Raw genomic sequence first — 25,470 nt, 5'->3', positions numbered from 1 at the left:
TTAGGAAAACTGCTATTTTTGGACAGTGATCAAATTTGAAATCTCTTTGCGTCAATCTCTCCGGAATGTTGCAAGGATCAATAATCATCAGAGGACTGATGTCAAAATGTTAGCAGATTGGGAGATTTTTAGACCAGAAGGCTGGAACGGGAAATGTTGGGTGAAGAATGCTTTTTCTTCTCTTGCTGTTGAGTCGAGCCATTTCTTCTCTTTGCCTCTGGTCTCTTGCTCTAATAGAGCTCCTTCTATCTTGTGTAGCTTCAATTCAGGTACATTCTTTAGTGTTGCTACAATGTTTTCATATTCACCTTTGTCCACACTCTTCAGAAGCACTGCTAGTGCCTCATCATCTTCTACCTTTTTACCAATAACTACCAGTTGTTGCTTAATGCTTTTATATCTGTTCAAGTGTGTGATTATAGGTTCACTTTCCTTCATATCCAATTTGTAAAATTGCATTAACACATTTATCTTTGAATTTTTAGCTTGTGTGCCAAATAATTTATTGAGTTCATCCCATGCATCTTTTGCCAGCTGCATGACTGCCATGTGGCATTTTTAAGGCCAGTTTCTAAGTACAGGAGGCTGGGCGCTAGATTATCTTCCCCCTGGGCTCATTTTTGTGGCTTTTTTTCAGGTCGATTGTTGCAGGTTAAGAGCTATTGGAGCTTCCCCTTCCCTGTTCTCTATGCACTGAGGGTTGAGCTTGCTCCCCACAGCCTCTCTTAACCTATATTCAGCTATGGTAATGCCCCTCTAGTGGACTACTCTCATGAATTATGTACAGCTGTGTGGGGAATATGCTTTTTGGCTGTTGCAAGAGCCTCCTTTGACAGGAACAGGAGCAGCTACTGCTGCTCCAAAGCAGGAACAGGTGAGGGTAGTTACCTCACCACGCAGGTGTCCAATTCAGCACTAAATCAGTGCTGTTTTTGGATTGTTCAGGGGCTGTTCCAAGGCCCAGTTGATGCCAGATTGCAGAGGGACCTTGCTAGGGTCTACCAGGACGGTGTGGTGGTTGTACAGAGCTGAAAACAGGTATGTACAGAAAATACAGCAAGCCGAAATTCACTGTTTTGGACTCTAATGGGTAGGTTGAGACCTGTGGAAGTGAACTCAGTTAGTTGGGATTCATTCTGAGTTGTTTTGGGACAGTTTTAGTGTTGTTATGCTGGCAAAATTCTTCCAGAACTTGTAAACTTCAGCAAGAACAGGTAGAGTGCCCAATTGCACTCCCGCTTTCTATTTTCAATCTCTTAATCAAGAAATAAATACCGCAAGGGGCGCCGGACTTCGGGCCCAGTTTGGTGTTGAGCGAGGGAGCGAGGATTCTGTTTGTGTGTGTGTCATAAAGTCCAGGTATTTAATTGAAAGAATTACTGCGTTATGTGTCCATAGCCCGGTTTCATGGTTCCATTGCCGGGATAGGGTCCTCTTTTCTGCAAGAGCCCGGACACGGATTGGATTGGGTGAATAAGAGACACACAGAGAGAGGTACAGCTGATTACAGGTGAGAAAGATTACGAGATCTTTCTTTGGATACAGGATTCCTTTGAGGGCTCAGTAGACAGTATGGCAGATAAGGGAAAAGGAAAGCTCCCGGCAGAAGAGAGTTCCTCTTCTACCCGCCGACACCGTAGAGAGATGACAGGTGCCTGGGTGTCAGCATCTGAGCGGACACAGCCATTGTCACAGCCAGCCATGTCAGTAGAAGAACAGGAACAAGAGGATTTATTTCATGCGCAGCTCCTGAGCATGATTGGTACCTTTGAACAGCTGATGAAGAATCCTAGGATGAAGAGATATTTGCAGTCAAGGACAGGGGATTCCTAGGCTGAATCATCTCAGCATGCATGCAGTTGAGAGGGCACAGGAACAAGTGCCAAGGATGCCACAGCATGTTGAGCAGACACCAGCAGTGACAGCTGATCCAGTGCAGCATGTTACACAGGCACAGGATGAGGCAGTTAATAGTCAGGGCAGTATTGCACAAATGGTTCTGCCGACCATTCCTCCTTTGGTTGCTGCCCAACCTGGTTATTTTGGTGGTGGGTCTATTTTCCAGGCCAGGGCTAGACCGCCCACAGCTTCGCCAGGTTTGATGCCAAGAGGGTCACCAGGACTGATGCCTACAGAATCTATGAATCCTCTTTATGCCAACATAGGTGTGCAGCCTGGACTTCAGACACATTTCAGTCCAGTTTTGATGCCTGCAGTACCTGTAGTGTGGCTGAATTTTCTCAGCCAAGTGGACAAAGGGCAGCAAGGATTGGTGCAGAGAAAGTGCAGAAGGATTTACCATTCTTACAGCCGCCAGTCTATGATTACTTGACCCCCAAGAGCAGTAAGCAAAAGGATTACAAAGAAGGTGGTCAAGCAGTGAAGTTTGAGACTTTCAGTGGGATGTAGGACAAATTGAAAGCGCTGACTTTCATTCAGCAGTTTGATGCAGCATTCACTGGCGGCAACTTCACAGACTCTTCTAAGGTGCGGAAGGCTGCTACTTTCTTGAAAGGTAACGCATTGCAGTGGTGGACCTCACTATTGATGCAAGGACAGGCACCTGCTACATGGGTCCAATTCAAGCAACAGTTCTCTTTTGCATGGCTGACAAACACTTCTGAAGTGGATGTGATGACAGCATGGCACAAACTGGATGCAGCTAATTGTGCAAATCTGGAAGACTACAATAAGAAGTTTTGGGATGCACTCTTGCCAGTAACTTCTTACAGGACAGTGCCATTGTCAGAGCAAATAGAGAAGTACTGCTGTGGTTTGCCCAAAGAGATCAGGGACTACTGCATTAAGACCAATGTTTCCAACATGACTCAACTAATTGAGAATGCAAACATGGCTAATGCACTGCTTCAGGGAGGTTCAGGTGGTTTCAAGAGCACAGTGAAGAAGGAACCTCAAGGCAAACAGGAACCAGCTGTGGAGGGATTTCCGAGCTAGACCATTCTATGGAAAGAAGCCATTTGAGAAGAAGACTTGGCAGTCACAGCCTTAGAAAAGTGTTGGTCAAGGCAAAGGACAGAAGAGGCCATTGTATGGCAAGTCATTTGAAGAGAGAAAGGCATTGATGCAAGTTGGGAATGTTTCATCTATGAACAGAAAGGGCATATGGCTGCAAAATGTCCACAATAGCCAGCAAAAGATGCGGAGGATAAAGAAGGGCCACCCAAGAAGAAGACAATGCCGAGTGCAGGATTGGTCCGTGACATGGTTGGTGACCAGCCATGTGATGATGCGACAGAATTGTGCAGAGCATGGGGTAAAATCAGAGATGCTACAGTGCTGATTTTCTTTGACCCTGGTGCTCGAGCCAACTTTATTTCACCGGCATTGGCAGCCAAGTTGGGGATTCGTGCTGAAGAGATGGGACCAGTTGGACAGGCTGATTTGGCATGCCCTGGGCATTGAGTTCTTGTCACTCCTATACTTGGCAAACTTCGCATGCATATATAGAGTTATGTGGACACAGAGGAGTTTCATATCATGCCCGTAGGATGTGATGTCCTGTTGGGGATTCCATGGTGTCATAGGAAACATGCAGTGTTGGATGCTTTCAACAGGAAAATCACAATTGTACATAGGGACAAGACTCATGTTCTGGATGTGAAGCTGAAAGGAGAGTCTGTCCTAGTTATTTTTGCTTCTGCCATAACTTCAGTAATGAAAAGTCATCTTTCTGCGTACTTGGTTTTGCAAAGCAAGTGAATGAAGTTGAAACTGATTTGTCTACACTAGACGAAGGTAGAAAAGCTTTCTTGGATACGTTCAGAGACTGTTTTTCTGAGTCTTTACCAGGAGAGTTACCCCCTGAGAGGCCAGAGGATCATGCCATAGATCTTATTCCAAGGTCTAGTCCGCCCAATAGGCCACCGTACAGGGTTAGTGCAGCCCAGCAGAAAGAGATTATGACACAGGTTAATGAGCTGTTAGAGAAGGGACTAATTCAGCCCAGTAGTTCCCCGTTTTGTTCACCTGTGTTACTAGTACAGAAGAAAGACGGTTCATGGCGAATGTGTATTGACTACAGAGCCTTGAACAAGAACACGATCAAGAATAGATTTTCGATTCCACGCATAGATGATATTCTTGACCGTTTGCAAGGAGCAGAAATGTTTAGCAGGATAGATTTGAAGAGTGGGTACCATCAGATTAGAATCAGACCCGAGGATGTGCACAAGACTGCATTTCGCACTACATTTGGTCTCTATGAGTTCTTAGTCATGCCCTTTGGATTGACAAATGCTCCTGCCACATTTAACAGAATGATGGACAGAATTTTCCGTCCTTACAGAAGCTTTGTGGGCACATTCTTTGATGACATGATAGTCTATTCAAAGAGTGAAGAGGAGCACAGAGACCTTCTGACAGCAGTCTTTAATGAGCTGAAACGCAACAGATTGCTCATTAATGGCAAGAAGAGTGAATTCTTTCTGGAAGAAATTCACTTCCTTGGGTACATTGTATCAAATTATGGTGTCAGAATGGATCCTGCTAAGATTGAAGCAATCGTTTCATGGCCAGATTTACAGACTGTGCATGATGTTCGCAGTTTTCTTGGCCTATGCTCTTACTACCGTAGATTTGTAAGGCATTTTGCAGAGATTGCTTCTCCGTTACATGCGCTTGAAAAGAAGGCCATTAAATGGCAATGGACAGATAAAGAGAAATCAGCATTTAGATGCCTGAAACAGAAAATGACTACAGTTCCTGTGTTGATATTGCCAGATCTGTCTAAGTCATTTGTTGTGCAGTGTGATGCATGTGGGAACAACATTGGTGCTGTCTTGATGCAGAATGGCCGAGTCGTGGTATATGAGAGTAGAATACTCTCTGACACTGAGAAGAATATCAGATTTATGAGAAAGAGCTGCTAGCTGTGATCCATGCACTTACCAGTTGGAAGCACTATTTGCTTGGTGCTGATTTTGTTGTGCAAACGGATCATCAGACACTCAGATACTTTCTCACACAGGCAAAGTTGGCAGAGAAACACATGCGCTGGGCAAATTTTCTGTCAATGTTCCATTTTCAGATAGTGCATGTGGAAGGCAAGAAGAAAGTGGTTGCAGATGCATTGTCTCGCAAACCACAAGTGTCAGCTGTTTTTATTTCTTATCACCAAGAATTGGATGATATGAAAGAGCAGTATGCCAGTGATGAAGATTTTTCCAGGATTTATGAGCAGCTGATGAATAATCAACATCATGATCACTATGTTCTGAAAGACGGCTTTCTCATGATGCATGGAAACTGTGTGTGACTAAGCAGTTAAGGCCGAAAAAAATGCTAGAAAGTCATGCTCCACTGTATGCTGGACATCGAGGCATTGATGCTACAGTGAAAGCGGTTGAGACTTTCTTTTATTGGCCAGCTTTGAGACGTGATCTTGATGCTTATGTCAGATCTTGCCTAGTATGCCAGAAGGTCAAGTTTGACAGACAGAAGGCACCTGGGTTATTGCAACCACTGCCTATTCCAGAGAGGCCATGGAAAAGTATTGCCATGGACTTCATTTTTGATCTTCCAAGAACAACTATAGGGAATGATGAAATCTGGACTGTTATATGCAGATTCAGCAAGCAGGCACACTTTATTCCTGTTAGAAAGAAGATTAAACCAGAGCACATGGTTAAGATTTTCATGCAGAATATCTTCAAATACCATGGTATGCCACAGTCTATTGTCAGTGACAGAGACCCAAGGATGACTAGCTTGTTTTGGAAAGCATTGTTTGAGAATATGGGCACGACCTTGAAATTCTCATCTTCTTTTCATCCTCAAACTAATGGGCAGTCTGAAGAGGCTAACTCTACTGTCTTGGATCTGCTGAAATGTTATGTGTCAGAGCATAAGGCAGCTTGGGAGCATTATTTGCCATTGGTAGAGTATGCTTACAACAATACAGTGGATTCCTCTATTGGCGAGGCGCCTTTTGAAATTGTTGAAGGTGGCAAGAAAGTACCTCCCATTCTGCAGACAAAGGATAAGATATTTGAAGCAGATCGGTATGTTGAGGGATGTCAGGAAGCGTATAAGAAGGTCAAATATAGATCAGTGATGTGGCATACAGGCTGAAATTGCCAGACACTTGGAAGATCCATGTGAGCCTGTGGAGGCCAGAGGATTTGATGCTCGAGGAACAGCCTGTAGTTGAGGAATTAGATGAAATTCTGATTCCTGAACAGATTTTGGCACATAAGGACAGGAAAGTGAAAGTTATCAGAAGATATTTGGTGAAGTTCAAGAACTATTCACTAATGGATGCTAAATGGATGGATGAGGTTGAACTGGCTGATTCACCTCAGTTGTTGCAACTTTACAAGGAAGCTTTCCTGTTAGACACTACAGTGACATGATCTGCTTTTTGAAGCTGAATTTTGAATGACCTGTACACTTGTATCATATGTTTGGCAATGTACAGTTTTGACATTTGTTGTCAATGAATGAATGAATGGACTTTCAGTGCTTTGAAGTTGTATCTGTTACACTTCCAATGAAATGATTTACATGTTGTGACACTAATAGTACAGCACATGTGCTATCGCCCTGTGTTGCATCTGGAAACATGTATTTGACAGGCTTGAACTTGCGATGGCACTAATGGTAGTGGGGTTTTTCCTATCATCGCCCTGTGTCATCCGTTAGCAAGAGATACATGCGATGGCATTAATCACCTGGGGAATCTTGTGATCGTCCTGTGTCATCCGTTAGCATGTGGACTTGCAATCGAGGTCCTTTGCTTCTTTCAAAGAGGGGGGGGGGGGTATGTCACCAGGTGGTGTACTTTGCTGCAGTTGTTTTCCCTATTTATTTCTTTATATAAATATCTTTTTTCTTTTTCTTTCTTTGGCTGCTGTTGCTTTCCCCTGGATCTCTTGGAAGAGCTAGGGCCATTGCATTGTCAGTTGGGTCACCCAGTGGGACATTGGACTAGTGGATGGCCAAGCCTGAGATATGCAGTGAAATGTGACTACTAGTGAACAGGACATGGTCACTGGATGAAAGGATAGGTCAGTGGATTTTGCCAGAAGCGACGGTTCACACCAGTTAGTGGCCGCCGCCTGAAAGGTCACTGTATCTTGATTTGTTTGCAGATTCTCAAGTGACCATAGAGGTCAAAGATGGCCAGGAGACCATAAGGAATGCAGATGACGTCATCCCTAAAATTTAGGGAAAATGCTATTTTTGGACAGTGATCAGATTTGAAATCTCTTCGCGTCAATCTCTCCAGAATGTTGCAAGGATCAATAATCACCAGAGGACTGATGTCAAAATGTTAGCAGATTGGGAGATTTTGAGACCAGAAGGCTGGAACGGGAAATGAGCTGCATGACTGCCATGTGGCAGCTTTTAGGCCAGTTTCTAAGTACAGGAGGCTGGGCGCTCGATTATCTTCCCCCTGGGCTCATTTTTGTGGTTCTTTTTGAGGTCGATTGTTGCAGGTTAAGAGCTATTGGAGATTCTCCTTCCCTGTTCTCTATGCACTGAGGGTTGAGCTTGCTTCCCACAGCCTCTCTTAACCTATATTCAGCTATGGTAATGCCCCTCTAGTGGACTACTCTCATGAATTATGTACAGCTGTGTGGGGAATATGCATTTTGGCTGCAAGAGCCTCCTTTGATAGGAACAGGAGCAGCTAACTGCTGCTCCAAAGCAGGAACAGGTGAGGGTAGTTACCTCACCACGCAGGTGTGCAATTCAGCACTAAATCAGTGCTGTTTTTGGACTGTTTAGGGGCTGTTCCAAGGCCCAGTTGATGCTAGATTGCAGAGGGACCTTGCTAGGGTCTACCAAGACAGTGTGGTGGTTGTACAGAGCTGAAAACAGAGCTGAAAACAGGTATGTACAGAAAATACAGCAAGCTGAAATTCACTGTTTTGGACTCTAATGGGTAGGTTGAGACCTGTGGAAGTGAACTCAGTCAGTTGGGATTCATTCTGAGTTGTTTTGGGACAGTTTTAGTGCTGTTATGCTGGCAAAATTCTTCCAGAACTTGTAAACTTTAGGAGGAACAGGTAGAGTGCCCAATTGCACTCCCGCTTTCTATTTTCAATCTCTTAATCAAGAAATAAATACCACAAGGGGCGCCGGACTTTGGGGCCAATCTGGTGTTGAGCGAGGGAGCGAGGATTCTGTTTGTGTGTGTGTGATAAAGTCCAGGTATTTAATTGAAAGAATTAGTGCGTTATGCGTCCATAGCCCGGTTTCACCTCCAACAGGTGATTCTCTTTGAAACAATGTTACGTTCGAGTCTAGATATGGTGGCTCGGGCTCCGGAAAGTGGAAATGCAACTTTTGTGCTGATAAGCACCATGGCAGTGTCACCAGGCTGAAGGCACATTTGTCACAAACAAAGGGTTTTGTCATTGGGCCATGTAAGCATGTGCCACAAGAAATCTATGATAGCCTCAAGGCTTGGAAGGCCATGCAGCTAGGTATCCCCCTTGAGGATATCCCCAATCTGGGAGAGCCTGAAGCACGTCAAAGTGTCTCCAAGAGAACCTGCAGTATCAGAGAGGAAGATACCAGTGGTGAGGTTGCAGATGGTGTTGCAGGTGGTTCTAGCTTGGCACCTCGAGCCAAAAGAACTAGTCTTCCAGTGTTCAAGAAAGGACATGTACAAGTAGGCATGCAAAAGGCTGCCATGAAAGAGGCAATGAGGGAGTTGATGAAGTTGTTTATTCAATGTGGATTATCCTTCCACATTGTCAGGACTCCTCGATGGAAGAAGGCAATGAGAGCTATCTCGTGCATTGGGTGTGAGTGGGATGGCCCCTCCTACAAGACATTGCGCACTACTGAGCTTCGCAAGGAGCAACTGGCTGTGGAGATGGAGATGGAGCCTCTCAAGGCCACTTGGGCAAAGTATGGTTGTACTTTGCTTTGTGATGGATGGACAGATGTGCGGAAGAGAAATGTGTACAACATTCTTGTGTCCTCCTGCAAAGGCACAATGTTCATTCGTGCCATAGATGCATCGGTGCCAGGGATAGTGGTTACAGGGGAGTTCATTATGTCCCACATGCGCCAGGCAATCAATGAAATTGGGCCTGATAACATTGTGCAGGTGATCACGGACAATGGGTCCAATTGTGTATCCATGGGCAGGATGCTAGAGGAGGAGTTCCCCAAGATTGTGTGGACACCTTGTGCAGCACACAGCCTTGACTTGATGATTGAGGATGTGGGGAAGCTTGATTGGGTGAGCCATGTATTTTCAGTTGCATCTACCATCCAAAGGTTTTGAGCATGTACAGGGCCAATAGTGATCTTGAGCTTCTAAAGCCCTCCAAAACTCAGTTTGCATATATGTTTATCGTGGTGGAGAGACTAGTGAGCCACATGGCTTATTACGCACTATTGTGTGTCGTGAATGGACAGCATGGGAGGACAAGGATGAGCCCAAGTCTATAGCATTCTCTCGTATGGTCATGAGAGATACTTGGTGGCAGGATGCAGAGGGACTTGTGAAGACACTTCAGCCCATGTATAGTGTCCTTCGGCTCACAGACATGGAGGGGAGTACCATTGGGCTGCTTTATGAGTTCATGGACAGAATTGGTGCAGCTTTCAATGATTTCACTACCTTGTCGCGTGACAGGTACTCACCCTTGGGCTTTAACTTTAGTCTTTGAGTCTTTCTCTTGATTCTTCCTATAAGTTATTTTATAAATCTTGATCTCTTATGTATGTCACATGTAGAGTTCAAGATATTAAGGAGTTATGGAATCGGCGTTGGGATTGGTTTCATAGGCCAATCCATGCTGTTGCTCACATTTTGCATCCCCTTTGGAGGAATGAGGAGCAATACCTCAATGAGGAGCTAGAGTCAGGATGGATCGAGTACATTACCAAGTTGGTGGGAGTGGGAGGTGATATACAGCTTATGAGAAAGCTCGAGGATGAGCTTCTCATTTACCGCAACGGTAGCTATATGTTTGAGCGAGCTACTGCATTGCTCAGGGAGACATAGTTGGAGCCAGTGTCTTGGTGGGAGAAATACGGTATTGGGACACCCAACTTGGTAAGGTTTCTTGATTCTTGAATCTTGTATCTTTGTCTCCTGAGTCCTATTCTTTCAAAATCTACATTCAAATGCTACTCTCTTTTTGACTCTAACTTAACATTCTTTTTTGTACAATGTAGAGACGGATTGCATTGAGAGTTCTCTCCCAGGATTGCAATTCAGGGCCTTGTGAGAGGAACTGGAGTACATGTATTTTGTTTTTATTGAAATGAATTCAATGTGGTCTCTTATAAGTTATGTCAACAGTTTTCTTTTTTGTATATTTCAAGTTAAAAATATACATGCTTTTTCTATTTTGTATGAAACGTTTTTGTGCCCGTTTCTTACCTTTTATGAAACGTTTCAAAACGTATGAAACCCGTTTTATACCTGCTGTTTCAGAAACGCCTGGCAACAGTGGTCAGCAGAAATGGCGTCCGGCATGCTGAACAAGGCGTTGCCCGCCACAAGGCTACTCGAGAAATGTCGCCTCATGTTCCAGGTGCAGGAGGCCCTCGAGAACCAGAAGGTCGAGTTCGCCAAGTACGTACAGTTTTCTTTGGCAGCTCTCCTCCAGTCTTCTTATCTTCATGTGTTACTCAGATATATTAGACACGACAATCGTATGGATGCACTAATCCATCACCTTTCTTCGTGTACACATGCACGATTACCTACTCGTACGTACGTATGCATGTATGTATGTGTGTATGCATGCATGCACATAATCTTTTGTGAGTATGATGTGTTTATCTAGTCATAGGATACATTGTGGTTATCGAGAGATTCAGACTACTTATCACCTGGGCTACACTGCCAGGGCCACATGCATTTAACACCCCTCTCTGTACTAGCCGTCTGAATTGAAATCCCAGTAATTTTCCAAGTTCTGTCTGTTATCAAGTGACATGTATAGAAAGGACGTTCTCAAAGGGGAATGAGGGATTGTGGTATGTACTTCTTCATAGAAAACATAGAGTGCACGCTATGTTGGATTGTCTCCATAAAACAACATGTGGGGTCATGAATATGCAACCATTATAATATGTTCCACTCGTGGTCATGAATCAATAAGCATCCATCATTAAACACAATGCTGAATGGTCTTTGATGGTGCTATGCATCTAGAAATCGGGGGTTTCAGTCGTTTGGTATGGGCTTTCGTAGAGAAAGATGGTAATCTCCAACGTTTGTCAAAAATCCATAGCCCCCTCCAGGAGAAGGTATGTGTGGCTCTAGTAGTGGCGATTCTTACAACGAGGTTCCTCAAGCACCGCTGAAAATATCTACTAGCCCCCAATGGCTGTCAAATTTCGTCTTATTTGGATTGTTTCCACGCAATGAGCTTCTCGTATCACATCCTGAGTGCTTCGGAGAGTATGTCATAGACCATATTTAAGCCTATGCCAAGCCATGATGATATGATTTTAATGGGAGGAATGGGTTTTAATGTCCATCTTATTGAACAAGCAAGGTTCCATTCGGCCACACTTGTTAGGGGTGCATAGCACAAGCTGATAATGGATTTCCCCTTGGAAGGCCACACTCCTTGGTGGTTAAGTAACATGAAATAGTCCTATTCAACATGTGCCCTAGAGTCATGAGAGCTACGAGCCTTAATGAAAGATAGTTGCAACTTCATCTCTGAATTGGCCTACATGTGACTATGAAAGGAGCATCCTATTCTCCACCACTAATCTAGATGCCAAATCGAGTCTAGCAGAGCAATTTCCAGGTCATGTCCATTTCAACCTGACAGCCCAAGTACATGGCAACATTTTCTCTTGTAATCCATTATCCAAGTGAACCTTATCTAGCTTCTCGTTCTTCATGAGTAGCTTCATTGGAGTTGTCATTTGGGGAAACCCTTTTTGAAGCAAAAACCTTACCCCAGAGTGAGCTAAACTTAAAGATATCCCAAAGTTAAAATGTTAATTGTTCAAATATGAGTCAAGGTAGTTTTTTTCAATATTTTTATACTTGAATATATGTACTTTTTTCACACTGGTTTGAAAGCCTGAAATCCATTGATAGACAAAATACTTCGAGGCATTTGGATTAATGTGTGGACAAAATAGTACTAGTCATCGTGGTGTCTTAATCAGAATTTCACATGTGGAAGCCTTGCTACTAATGGGTATATATATTGATACCAAGTTCTACACCCACTATTGGGCACTGATGACGTTTGTGGGGATGTCGTAGTATCTAGTCCATACTATGCATGATGGAGTTGATGATTTATTGTCTTGTAGATGACTACCATGAGGTTATAAATTGTACTTTCTTATAAGGTGAATTTGGGCATGTTCCTGGATTCATCTAGGTATATCTTTATGTTGTATTAGCGGACATGCGAATTTCACGTTGTGAAGTTTTCATCCAAGTTGCAGCCAATTGATATTGTGCCAATTCTTTCTATCTTTAGTGGTGCATATGCCTTATCAACTACCTTTTTGTTGTAAAAATTCTTGCTATTTGTTATGATTCTTAGTGCTAGGCTTCATTATGACTGAGTCTGCCCTCCATCTCCGGATCTCTGATAGAAACTCAGGACACAAACCTTTGTATGAATATATGCTCTTATGTGTGTGTGTGTGTGTGCGCGCGTGTGTGCGTGGGAGGGTGTGTGTGTGGGAGCATATGTTGATACCAAGTTCTACACCTACTATTGGGCACTGATGACGTTAGTGGGGATGTCGTAGTATCTAGTCCATACTATGCATGATGGAGTTGATGATTTATTGTCTTGTGGATGACTATCATGAGGTTATAAATTGCACTTTCTTATAAGGTGAATTTGGGCATGTTCCTGGATTCATCTAGGTATATAAGCCTTGCTACTAATGTCTTATGCAACATGGCTTGCGTTGCTCTTATACCAGTGTCACATGCGAAAGCCTTGATATTACTATTACTTGGACATGAATGAGTTGTACGAGTACTTTGATGCGTTAACTAAAGAGAGGAGAGGAGACAAAAGAATACATGATACACCCAATTGGGTCCCAATTATTCACTGAGGGGTTGCCACCTTTTGATGTACTCGCGTCATTATGACGTTGAAAGGAGTATAAGGCAGATCTTCATCCTTGACTTGCAAATATCTTCCTCTCGCCGCCTGGCTGAACATAAGCATGTGTATCCAAAATGAATGGAAATACTTTTTCCATTTACCTCCAAGGATCTCTAGAAGATATAACATACCAAGGTGGAAAGGTACGTAGTGTACGGCACACTATCAGTATGTACGGAACAAATTTCAAGGTACGTAAACAGTACGTACCATTTGTAAACAGTCCTAGAAACCTGAATATTTTGTAGACATAGCAATCAAAATACTTAAAATAAAACCAAGCCCATTACACAATACCTCATGTCATAGTGATATAAGCAAGAACCATGAAAGTCATAGATGATAAAAGAGAGTACAAATATCATGTCTACAGCACATGTCCTGGTCCACAAGTGCAAAAAGCAAAACAATGAAACACTACAATTGTCTAGACGCAAGAGTCTCAAATCTCATCATCAGATGAAGATGATGATTCTTCTGAAGAGAGCATGCCTCCATCATTGATACCATTGCCCTCTTCATCGAACTCTGGCTCAGCAGCAACAAGCTCCAGTGCATCCTCGTCATGTGCCTCGGGAATCTGAGTGTGAATGAGTTGGACAGTCTCATTTGCACGCCTTTGCTGGGTGCGCCTTTGCTGGGTGCGACGAACTGGAAGCTTTTCCCTCCTGCGAATGCTCTCTCGTCTCGCAGAGCCTGGATCTGGAGCTGCCTGGCGTAGAGGAATGCTGAGAGATCGTGCACGTGAGCGGGTCACACAACGATCCACTCTCTCAAGCGCTCTATGTAAAGCTCTCAAAATCTCATCTTGCTCATCTCTAATCTGCCGATCCACAAGCTCTGGGCTGGGTTCATCTACCAATTTGAGTAGTGTTGGATCAACCTGTTTAAACATGCCACAAATTGCATATTGGATATTCATTGAACTAGAAATAATTTTCTACTTCTAAGTTCTTCTTGAGTCCAATTTATACCTGCTTCGGTGACCCCAAAGCATGGTAGCTTCGCACGAGCCTCGTGTTAGCTCTGCAGTACACCAACTTCTCTAATTGAGAAGTACTAAAGCGATTCCGAATCTTGGTGTGTATAAGAGAGTATGAGCTCCAGTTCCGCTCACATGCTCCAACTGAGCAATCCTGTGCAAAAATGAGTGCAATGCGAGCAAATTTGTAAATCTTTTAATGCTAAAACATCAGGCTTCACTTCCGAAGACTATACTTCAGAGATTAATTACAAGTTACCTGAGAGAGAACACGAAGAGCAAAGCGTGAAAGGTTTGGAAGACCAACCCTTCCATAAGAGTGCCACCATGTCAAAGGAAATTTCATGGCTTCCTTCCTCAATGACACAGGTCTCGCAAATGAAGCACCAATACCATTCATGTACGTGGTGAACTCTCTATCGATCTGAAGTTGCTGCTCCTCTGACCAACATACTCTAACTGCTTCATGCTCAAAGCAGTATTATTCCATAGCTCTGGCGACCTGTAGAGAGGATGGAGCATGGCAACCATCACATGGATGGGACGGCTCATGAATGTCCACCGTTTGTCCACAATGTCCAAGATCTCACCTCGGCTGAAAATGAGAGATTGAAAATACATGTCTTAGGTTACACATGTCAGTCCTGACATGCCATGAGAATCGAGAATTGAGAAGTCATAAAAATCAAAGAAAGAGGAAGAAGTTAGAACTATTGCTTACCGTTGAGCAGTCATCATGGAGCACTGAACAACATGGTCTTTCATCTGCATAAACAAATGAAAGACCAGTCCCAAAGTTGAGCCCTTCCATGTCTGTAAGTCGGAGAAGGACATACACGGGCTTAAGTGCAACTGAAAGGCTATGAACTTGCCGCCAAAAATCATCATCCAGGATCCGCCTCTGCAAGTATTTTGTACGCTTATCCTCTGAATGATGCATCTGTCGCCACCTTGGATCCACAACTGTTGATGATAGTGAATCTCTTATCTTGTAGACCCTATCCAAGACCAAGAATATGTAGGCAAACCTAGTCTTGGAGGGTCTCACCATATCCAAAGGGCTATGGGTCCGAAAGATGGCAAGAGCCTGATGCTTCTTGCGGAAGAAGGTGGTGAACTTTACAGCATATGCAACAATGGGCTACACCCAAACAAGCTTCCCAATGTCTTCTGTAAGTAAATCAAGACAATGGGCAGCACATGGAGTCCACACTATATGTGGAAACTTTGCCTTGACCATTTGACCCATTGCCTTGCAGTTAGAGGCGGCGTCGGTCACCACCTGCACAACATTGTCCTCCCCAACCTCAAGGATAGCCTGTCGAATGTGGCCATAATGAACTCCCCTGTGATCCTATCTCCTGCTCTCCCTGCATCCAAAGAAATAGGTGCCCCAGCAACATAACACAAGGATATTGATTATGTGCCTCTTGTGAATGTCTGCCCACCTATCTGAAATAATAGTGCATCCGAACTCCTGCCAACCTGCTTTCACAGGAGTGAGCGCCTTGTCTATCGCCTTCTGCTCATCCAACATGGATGTACGCATCTTCGTATACTCAAGACCTGTCCACGTCTCAGTAGGCCCTACCTGCGCAATTGCTTTCACCATTCTTTTCCATTGGTCCGTCCTCAACACATTGAAGGATATATTACACTCAATAAGAGTACGACAAATCTCCATTTCTGCCACCCTTTGCCGCTCCTTTACCCAAGCTTGTGATCAGATACAAGAAGGCAGAGTGGATTGCTTTGATGCCTCCCTTGTACCTCTCGCATCTTGTGGCAGGAGGTCCTCATCATCGGCAATACGTGCCCTCTTCCTGCCTGTGGTGGATTGGGCTGAAGCCAAAAGGCTTTCACCCTCATCTAGTGTACCTGAACCTGTAACATCTCCAATAAAAGCATCATGGAGAGCATCTTGCGTACTTTCACCACCTCTAACACTGCTTGCACCACCCATTGCTGGACAATTCTCCGCAATCAATTGGTCCCTCAAAGCTTGTGGTATTTTATCACATGGACCACATTGATTGGTGCACCCGATACCTGTCATGTGCTTGATGACGCGAGTTATGGTGCTAGTGTACTGCTCCCCGCAATACTCGCATGAGCAGCTAAAATAGGTCCTGTAGGTGCGGGAGTACTCGCCAACCACCTTCTGTAGGATGATAATTTGCTGATGCAAAGTAGAAATCTCCTTCCGGGGATCTCTGCTCTGCCTTCTTATGAGCAGGAGAGTTTTTGTAGCCCAGTGGGCGTTTTTTTAAACTAATGAAAGGATCTTTTCTCGGGAAAAAAAAAAAAATCTCCTTCCGGAGTGGCTACTTTTGTCCTCCTCTGCTTTTGTAAAGCAGTTATCTTTGCTCGATTTGGGTAAGCTCTAGAATTCCAAGGAAGCACTTTCCAATTCTCCTCCATCTTCTTGGGCACGACAGCAGCGATTTTATCCGATTTCTTGCTCCTGGAGGTTATGTTATGAGGGGCTTCGGATGGTGTGCTTGATCTCTCCGACCCTTTCGTGCTAGACATATTATCGTCAAAGTCTCTGGCATCTATGCAGCACTCATTAAAGGTTGTTCGCCTTTGCAAATAAAGATAGTTGTACAAGTTTTGATCTTTCAAGCCTCCAAGAAACAACAAAATCAATCGAGGTTGACTCAGTTTCTCATCAACTGAGCAATGGGAGTAATAATATCTTATGCGTCGAACGTATTCCCGTACTGACTCACTCTCTTATTGTTTGGACATTGTTTAGCTGGTGGACATGACTCCACACCTGCTCAACACTCTAAATAGAGTGCACATGCAACTATCTGCACACCACTGCGCAGGCTGAAAGACTGCCTACTCTCTGCCACCCCCTTCATACTTATACCCAATGGCCACCACCTTTGAATAGCATGGGAATGACGCAATGACTCTCTTTCTCTCTCTTCAACTTGACTATGTGGATCTGTACAGGGAGATTTCAGCCATTGAAATAGCCCGTACAAGGTTGCGCCCTCTTTCCTGAACCCCATACCATCTGTTGAGCATACATCCTTGCTGGCCGTATAGTCCTGTTGTACCTGCTGTGTGTGCAGATCGGTACAGTCATACTAATTGCTCCTGTTGCTTGCTCATGAACATATACCTACTGGGAATTATTCTGGAGCATTTCATTGCCATCAAATTTTTGTGAATGCTGATTTGAGCTTGCAAACATCAACAAATTTACTGGTAAGAGCATTTACCGGAGCCTACTCTGCATCCGTGTGCTTGATTGTTAAGGTCTTTTATGACTCAGCGTGGCACACTCACACTAGCGTATGGATGCCAATGGAGTATAGATGCTTGTGACAAGTGACTGGGTATTGGGGAGTGAGGTTCTGTGCGCCAAAAGCTTTGGAATTCGACTCCGGCATTGATAAAACATGTTTGGTATCTGTTTTCATTGCATAAATGTCATTGGAAATCTGGCAGGTGTTCCCCATGAAGCTTGTATCTCAAGAAATCCTTCACATACATATTACAAGGGGGGTCCACCCTTTTCCAGCCCTTAGGCCCTATTGCAAGTCATTTGAATTTCAGCATTGCTAGCTTGTTTGGTGTTGTGCCATTTCATCCTGTTGTGCTCATCCTCGTCTGGGAGAATTTTATGAGACAATGCTGAGCAGGGACATGGAGTAGTGGCCCTTTCCTCACCGGCACAGAAGGTGACATCAGTTGGCACAGTGTGGCTGTTCCCGCCTCCAGTGGACATCCCCCTCCTTAGAGTGGCCAGTTTTACCTCTACGGAAGGTTGCAGTCTGCCCACGGGCGGATGTTTTTTTTTTTTGTTAACGAGGGATAAAAAAAAATACATTTTCATCTTGTCTCATACTACAGTGAGTAATATTCCCTTCATGAGTCTCACAAATCAGTGGCTGCATTATCTGTGGGGACTTTTGCAGGAAAGAAGAAGAGTTAAAGAAAAGGGAGGAGAATTTGAGGTTGAAGGATCGTGAACTCCAAGATTCCCTTATTGGGTTTTCCAAGTTTTTACAGGTGGCACAATTTTCTTTTTCACATATTTTAATTTGTTCAAGACCTGTGGTATATCTCCCAGTAAGTTTTAAAGATATTTCTAGTATACAAATCTATGCTTTGTAACAGGAAAACAATGCTAAAAAAGTACGAGCTGAAAAGAAGGCCTTAGATGAGGCTCGAATTCGGCAAGAAAAGGTCAGCTTTCCTAGTTATGTCTGTGAATGATAGTAGTGGCAATTTCAGTGCATTCACCTGCTATACATCTTGCAATTAGCACTACAGGAAGTTGAGATTAGAGAGCTGGAGAGCAAGTTAGAGGAGCTGCAAAAAGAGAGGGCAATTGCAAAAACTTCTCTAGAAAGGATACTGGCCTACCAGAAGTATCTTGAGATCGTGGTTGATGTAACACAAGAGTACCATGAAATCAATGACCTTCTTTTGAGGTCTGTGGGTGTTTTTAGCTCTTATAAACAGGTTACACATTAAATATATATCCTTGACATTTAAAAATGTAAAAATTAAGGCAAGAAAAGAAAAAAGGCCAAAGATTAAGAAACCCTTAAAATGTGTACTGGGCACCTCAAATACGCAAGTGTCTGTTGATTCAAATCGGACACTTTTCCACACTATGGAACCATCCATCAATGATGTATCTCGCAAAGCATTGGTTGCCTTGGCCTTAAACTAATAGCGAGTATTTGGGCCAGTGGTTATCTTTGAGAAGAGGAGAATGTATTTGTTGTCCTAGTGATTAGCTCATTTGTAGCCTCCATGTTGCTACGAACGTGGCAGCAGCTGTACTTCACATCTGCTATCCTCTTTGTTGTGATTTTTATGTAGTAGGAAGATTTTTTTTTCTTGGTCAATCTTCGTACCAATGCAATAGGGTTGTCACTTAGTGGGACGACTGGCAATGAGGCATGCCATCCATCACCATTCTCGTCTACAACCAGCCTTTGATGTGCTCTCAAGGCAGCTTCCATGGCTAGCACTGAGCTCAAGGCATTTTAAGGATTCTTTGAGAACCATCTTGCTCATCCTCATTGCAGTGGAGCTTAAATACATCTCACCTGTAGGTACGTGTGGACTGCAGCCAGGCTACAGATCAGGTGCATAGGACAGGCAGACATCCATCTGACAGGCCGAGTTGCTACTTGGCAGTCGGCCAGTGGACACCGTGTGGGCAGCCCTATGACCTAGCCGACAGTAGCAAGACAGGCCAACCAGCAATGATGGGACCTATGTATACGCGTATTGGAAAGTTGTCAAAATCATTTGCATTTGCTGAGCGCTAAAGTGGGGGCTAGCCAAGGAGATCTTCAGTAATGTTGGGCTATGAGTTGACGTCTTCGCTCTCAGCCATCATTTGTACTTGAATTTTAGTTGTATTACTTCTTTCTAGTACGTAATACATATCAGCAGTTTAGGACTCTTCTGTGTGCTGTGTGTGTGATTCCGTTGCACTCTTCTTTGTATCTTTGAAAACCCTAGCACATAGGCAGAAGTGTTCTGCAGTTAGTATCAAAGCCTAGTGAACCTACATTTTTCTTTTTCTTTTTTGGCACCCTTCTGCATTGACTGCATGGATAGAGTAGAGCCCCTAGATTTAAGGAGTGCACAAGGTCGGGTTTGGAAAGAGTCTTTATTTTGGTTCTTTCTGGTGTATTGATAGTCCCACCTTATTCCACCCACCCTTCATCAAAGCAAGGGCTGCAAACCTCGCTGTCTCTCTTATTGGTCACTAGTTCTAGCTCTTGATCATGGATTCAACGGCACTTACGGAAGTGCTTACTCATATGGAGGCAAGCATGGTGGAAGTGCTTTCTCATATGGAGGCAAGTATGGTGGCCATGTCTACTCATCTCGAGAGGATAGAGCTAGAAACCTGAGCGCCTAGTGTTATGGATTTGGCATCTGCCTAGGCTCGTGCTTCTCCCTTGGGGCATGACATTTCCGAAGACTAAGTGATGAAATTTTCGGGAGGAGGTTTTTTCACTCCTTTGGATGCAAGTAAGGATGTATTGGACGAGCTTCTACACCTGCGCATAGTCGGGAGGAGAGACGTTCACATCACTGGCGGTCTCCATCATGCAGTCCCTTTCTAATGGATTATGGGGACAGTCCGCACTCACCTTCACCGGCTCGATGTCGGGGGACTACTGGTTTGTCGAGTTCTTCCTCCTTGCCTTGTGAGTAACAGACTTAGTTATTGAAGCTTTTGAAGCCTCCCAAGTTCAACGGGAAGATGGATGGAGAAGCCGTCATCAACTGGTCCCGCAAGATGGATGCCACATTAGTAGTAGCAGGTGGTTCGGATATTTTTCAGCTCAATTTGGTGCCTACGGCATTGACAAGTGCCGCCCTCTTGTGGTGGGAAGGCCACTTAAGGCTCCACTCATTTCTTGCTGGGATGATTGGATGATTCCCTTGCGGCAATCGTGAAGAAATTTTTCCTCGTAAACTACTATGTGAGTTAAAGTGGCAGTGGGAGTGCTTTTCACAAAAAGAAGGCGAATTTGGAACCTCCGGATGGCCCAAGGGGTTTCACAAAACACTTTGGTCATTAATGCAGTTAAACACTGAAATCGGCCACAGCCTTAACCATATGCCACTTAATCCACAAAACTGTAAAAGAGAGATGTGCACAGTTGTTTGACACTGCATAGAGGCTGGAATGGGCCGACCCCCCCTTGGAGTATTTTATTACCCAAGAAGAAAATATTATGTACAAGCTTTGAGGGCCTTACTCTCATAGTAACATGGAACGCCGTTCCATAGCTTGGGAACGAGGGAACGCGTTCCATAACCTGTGTTGTTCCCGTTCCCGTTCTGCAAATGTGCATCCTTGGCTAAAGGCATTCTGGGTCTAATTTTTGAGTTAATGAGAATTTTTGTATTTTTCTATGATCATATCATATCATATGAGAGTGGTGTATGACCTTGCATCTAAAAGGCTTGGCAATATATGTCCTTGCATCTTCTTATCTTGCAAATGGTAGCCATATGGTGATGACATGTCGTTCCCATTTTCTTTTTAGGTTCACATTCCTGTTGCAGAACAGACCCCCGTTCCATCTATCCGTTCCCGTTCCATGTGATTGTGCTTATTCTAGATGCTGGATTATCCATATACAAATGCCATCACATAGCCCAACATGGGGCAACCATAAAATTAAGCCGGTATAGCAATAACATGGGCTTGTGCAATAGGTACAGAATCTGAAACAGCAGGTACAACCCTCCATTCAGTCGATACAACAAGTAAATGGACTAGTACAACAGATATAGTTTTCCATTCAGTTGGTACAAGGGACATGGGCTGGTACTACAAGTACAGCACTCAAATCAACTGGTACGTCACTTAATGCAACCAATATAGTACATAAATTAGCCGGTAAAACTCGGTACAGCCATCAAGATACTAAAGAAATAGAGAAACTTTCTATGCAAGGGAGGAGTGTAGGAACTCTCCATAAAGTGTTGGAGACAAGAATGCGAGCAACCATCATAGTAGAGGCTAGTTTGCAACAAGAGAGCCTCTTTAAATGAAGAGAGAGGGCTCCAATTTATAGATTTGGGCCTCCCATGAGCTAGAATGGCAAGTAAAAGCTATAATGACAAGTGTAGAGCTGAGGTGCCAAGTGTGAGGCCACTTGTCTCACTTTGATCCACTATCTTGCCACATGTCCATAAACTTCATCTCTAAAAATATCTCAGCTTGTAGACATTCTGTCAAAGGTGCTTCAACAAATCTCCCCATTTGCCTAGCCTACAGATGCAATGACGTGAATGGAATTTCCATTCGGGGTTGTCCAAAAATAGTAACCCTCCTAGATTTTAGGAGTGTGATCCTTTGTATTCCAGGATAATTTCCCATTCCTAGAGCTTGTACTTTCCAAATATTTAGATGTCCTGGAGTCCACTAGACACCTTTCATATTCGGAAATGTCCAGGTCGATGACATAATTGATATCCGACTACCTTGCTCGGTTTTCCGGAAGCTTCTGCTTATGCTCCCAAGGACCGTTTGATGGTTGGACCAGGTCGAGCGTTTCGTGGATGTTTTAAAACTCTCCTTGCACGCAGATGTGCGTGTACTTTGTCCCCGTGATCTCTCGAGCGCGGTATGTATGGTTACTACCCTCTAGATGTGGAAGAGTTTCAATTTTGGGACTCAGTAGAAAGTCCAACAAGAGAAGGGCAAGGAAGTTCCTAAAGATGGAGCAGCCATGGAGGATAGCAACAGTTCTAGTGGGGGAGTATCACGGACACAACTCTCTCAGGAGGAGTTTGGAGCCAAGCGATTGGCTGATTTCAATGTTTTCAGTGTGACTCCATTGAGCATATCGTGAAGGATTGTCGAAGGATCTTGGAGGAGCAGTCCAAGGTCTTCAGAACCAGAGGGTGAATGTGAAGGAGATGCATGTGTGCACGTCTCAGCTTATTTCATTTCTCAGGTAGAGCACACACTAAGGTGCTTCATTGCATCATGCCACATGCTTGAACAAAGGAAGTTTCCGGGCAGCTCTCTAAGAGGGAGTCTTCACAATTGCCATTTGCACTAGGTGGAGAATCTTTGGTCTTAGTGGCAATTGCTTTAGTTTCGGGGCTTGTACAAGAGGACTCTTCTCACCTGCCATTTGCATTGGGTGGAGTTCCTTTAGTGTCTAGTGTTTTGTGTTATGGAGGCACCACAGGAGGACACGTCACTAGATTTCACCTTTGGAAGATATACCAATGGGTGTGTCTTCACAGTGCACAACTTTTTGGAGACTGTACTGACAATGGTTGGAGTTTTTACTTTAGTGCATCAGCGGATGTATTAATTGGAGTGTGTTCCATAAGAAAAGGGTGATCTAGATGTACATCTTCTGAGCATTACGATGGATACTGATTTGGTGCAGCACTTCTAGGGAGTATTGATCGTGGTTCTGAGCATTACGATGGATACTGATTTGGTGCAGCACTTCTAGGAAGTTTCCGGGCAGCTCTCTAAGAGGGAGTCTTCACAATTGCCATTTGCACTAGGTGGAGAATCTTTGGCCTTAGTGGCAATTGCTTTAGTTTCGGGGCTTGTACAAGAGGACTCTTCTCACCTGCCATTTGCATTGGGTGGAGTTCCTTTAGTGTCTAGTGTTTTGTGTTATGGAGGCACCACAGGAGGACACGTCACCAGATTTCACCTTTGGAAGATATACCAATGGGTGTGTCTTCACAGTGCACAACTTTTTGGAGACTGTACTGACAATGGTTGGAGTTTTTACTTTAGTGCATCAGCGGATGTATTAATTGGAGTGTGTTCCATAAGAAAAGGGTGATCTAGATGTACATCTTCTGAGCATTACGATGGATACTGATTTGGTGCAGCACTTCTAGGGAGTATTGATCGTGGTTCTGCTTTCTTCCTTCAGGGTGCATTGGAGTTGGTGCAAGATATTCTTGTGATCCATCTCAGCTAGTGCATTAGTGGTTGGAGTGTGGATAGTGGAGTTTTGCCAGGTCCATAGTTGTATTGTGTACCCACTTAACACTTTCTGTATAGTGCTGTACATTCCAAAGGTTATTTAAAAAAACATGTTGACTTATCTTGTACATGGTCTGTTATTGAACACCTTGTTCTTGCTCTGTGTTTGCATGCCTCCTTGCCAAGCACGTGTTCTGTCTTTCTCAACTCTCTTGCTCCTCTCTCTGTCCTATGCATAGCTGAATTCCATTTAGTCCATAAAATACCGTACAGTATGACCCATACAGGTACCTGAAAAGGCCCAAAAAAAAGTTTTTATTTTCTTTATTAAGGGACCCTATTATCTCATACGTTTGTGCTGTCGTTCCATGCTGCCCCAGTCAAGGTGCTCTCCTTGCTGACGTAGGAGCCCGACAGAGAGAGTGACACTAGACATAGCCACCGAAATGCAGAGGTCGGCGAATTTTACCCAGAGGCCCATGCCCACGCCGGCGTCACCATAGGAAGATCACAGCCATCATTTTACATCATCACAGGACTCCCTCATGTCGGCTCAGCTTTACCTGTTTGAGTGCCATGTTGCAATGCCCCATGCAAGATATCTCAGGATGATATGTGAGCCTATGCTCTTTGTACATGGATCAGCTCTAGCATTTTACCTTTGTCATTTTCTTTCATTTCATTTCAGTACCCATGATGATGTATTTCATGGACATGATGTAATCCTTTTGGTCTCATGGGTCATTTTGGCCTTTTGTAGATGTTAATATAACTCTCTCTCTCGCTCTTATATTCTCGTAGACCCTTGGAGTATTTTGTAGACGATAAAATTACTCTTTCTTTCTTTCTCTCTGTCTTCCCCTCTCCAGTTTCCCCAAATTATTTTAATTTGTTCCCAATGCCCAATTTCTCCAATGCCATAGTTTTTAATGTTTTCCTCAAATTTTCCAAGTTTCCAATTTCTCCAATTTTCATGCTTGATTGATTCCCTATTTTGCCCAATTTTTCCAAATGTCCCTATTTTCCCAATGTTCATTTTAGTCCAATTTTTCCCAATGTCGAAATTTTTTACGTTTTCCGTAATGTTTTTAATTTGGACTTTATTTGTGTGCGCCATATGGCATTTGTATCCAGATAAGCATTTGTGTGGTATAATGCATTTCATTGTACATGGATTGTGTCAATTTTATTGTATTTGTTAATCATGTTTTATATATATCTTCAATAAAATGTGAACATACCTAAAGTACTTATCTTGATGCCTACTTTGTGTACTTGTACTCTTTGCGAACCGTACTATCCCTAAAGTACACCACCTTGGCCAAGCCTCTGTATGGAGTGTTCTTGTTAGCTACCGGAGGATTCTCAGCAGCCTCTAGTGTTCTTCCCGTGCGGTACATGAGGATTCTCAATGGCTTGTATTGTTTCATCATGGATGGTTGGACAATTGGAAAGTGCTGGATTGGACAGAAGCTTGCAAGTCTTTGTGCTGACGTGGTGAGGACGGAATGTAAGTCTTCGCACTGAACGCAAAGTGGTCTGTCAATGCTCGGGATCTTGAGTGCCTTGGCTTTGATTGGATCTTTTCCTTTTATGAAAGGGCACTTTATATGGACACCAAATCAAGTGCACAGGATAGGTGGACAACCATCTGATAGCCGAGTTGCCACGTAGTCGGCAAGTGGACACGTGTCGTGGGCGGTCCTATGACTTGGCCAACAATAATAAGACAGGCCGACCAAGGATGGGACCTATATATACACATACTGGAAAATCGTCAAAAGCATATGCATTTCTCAGCGATCAAGGCCTACAGTGCGATTCTCTGGTGTAAGGGCTGGCCAAGGAGACTCTTTGGCAAAACATTGGGCTGTGATTTGACATCTTCAGTGTCAACCATCTTTTGTACTAGAGAT

At 43.8% G+C, this 25,470-nt stretch overlaps 4 protein-coding genes across 6 annotated transcripts in view; 3 read left to right on the top strand and 1 right to left on the bottom strand.

The window, feature by feature from the left end:
- LOC147612746 (cilia- and flagella-associated protein 73-like) overlaps window positions 1-25,470 on the top strand; it is a 67,652-nt gene that overhangs the window by 39,896 nt on the left and 2,286 nt on the right. For 2 of the 3 annotated variants that reach the window (XM_086783310.1, XM_086783311.1), the window contains 4 exons: window positions 10,424-10,564; window positions 18,015-18,108; window positions 18,217-18,285; window positions 18,373-18,533. In XM_086783310.1, coding sequence (XP_086639436.1) covers window positions 10,424-10,564; window positions 18,015-18,108; window positions 18,217-18,285; window positions 18,373-18,533 — 465 coding nt within the window. The remainder of the gene's footprint in view (window positions 1-10,423; window positions 10,565-18,014; window positions 18,109-18,216; window positions 18,286-18,372; window positions 18,534-25,470) is intronic. The other variant, XM_086783312.1, reaches the window with a different exon arrangement.
- LOC147612749 (uncharacterized) lies at window positions 1,850-2,332 on the top strand. Its single transcript, XM_086783313.1, has one exon. It carries the CDS (start codon window positions 1,850-1,852, stop codon window positions 2,330-2,332), a length of 483 nt encoding a protein of 160 aa, XP_086639439.1.
- On the top strand, window positions 2,548-2,955 carry LOC147612748 (uncharacterized). Its single transcript, XM_086783315.1, has one exon. The coding sequence runs from the start codon at window positions 2,548-2,550 to the stop codon at window positions 2,953-2,955; it is 408 nt and encodes a 135-aa protein (XP_086639441.1).
- Window positions 12,757-17,539, bottom strand: LOC147612747 (uncharacterized). The gene has a single exon (XM_086783314.1). The coding sequence runs from the start codon at window positions 14,017-14,019 to the stop codon at window positions 13,540-13,542; it is 480 nt and encodes a 159-aa protein (XP_086639440.1). The 5' UTR covers window positions 14,020-17,539; the 3' UTR covers window positions 12,757-13,539.

This window comes from Cibotium barometz, chromosome 45 (genome assembly GCF_041138505.1).
Source record: "Cibotium barometz isolate CiBa-2024 chromosome 45, ASM4113850v1, whole genome shotgun sequence".
Taxonomy (NCBI): domain Eukaryota; kingdom Viridiplantae; phylum Streptophyta; class Polypodiopsida; order Cyatheales; family Cibotiaceae; genus Cibotium; species Cibotium barometz.
The sequence above is the reverse complement of the archived record's forward strand: the minus strand, read 5'-3'. Positions and strand labels throughout refer to the sequence as shown.

What these genes read in the sequence shown, in the direction of transcription:
- LOC147612749 (XM_086783313.1), top strand. Translation starts at nt 1,850, where the DNA reads ATGCATGCAGTTGAGAGGGCACAGGAACAAGTGCCAAGGATGCCACAG.
- LOC147612748 (XM_086783315.1), top strand. Translation starts at nt 2,548, where the DNA reads ATGCAAGGACAGGCACCTGCTACATGGGTCCAATTCAAGCAACAGTTC.
- LOC147612747 (XM_086783314.1), bottom strand. Translation starts at nt 14,019, where the DNA reads ATGAATATCCAATATGCAATTTGTGGCATGTTTAAACAGGTTGATCCA.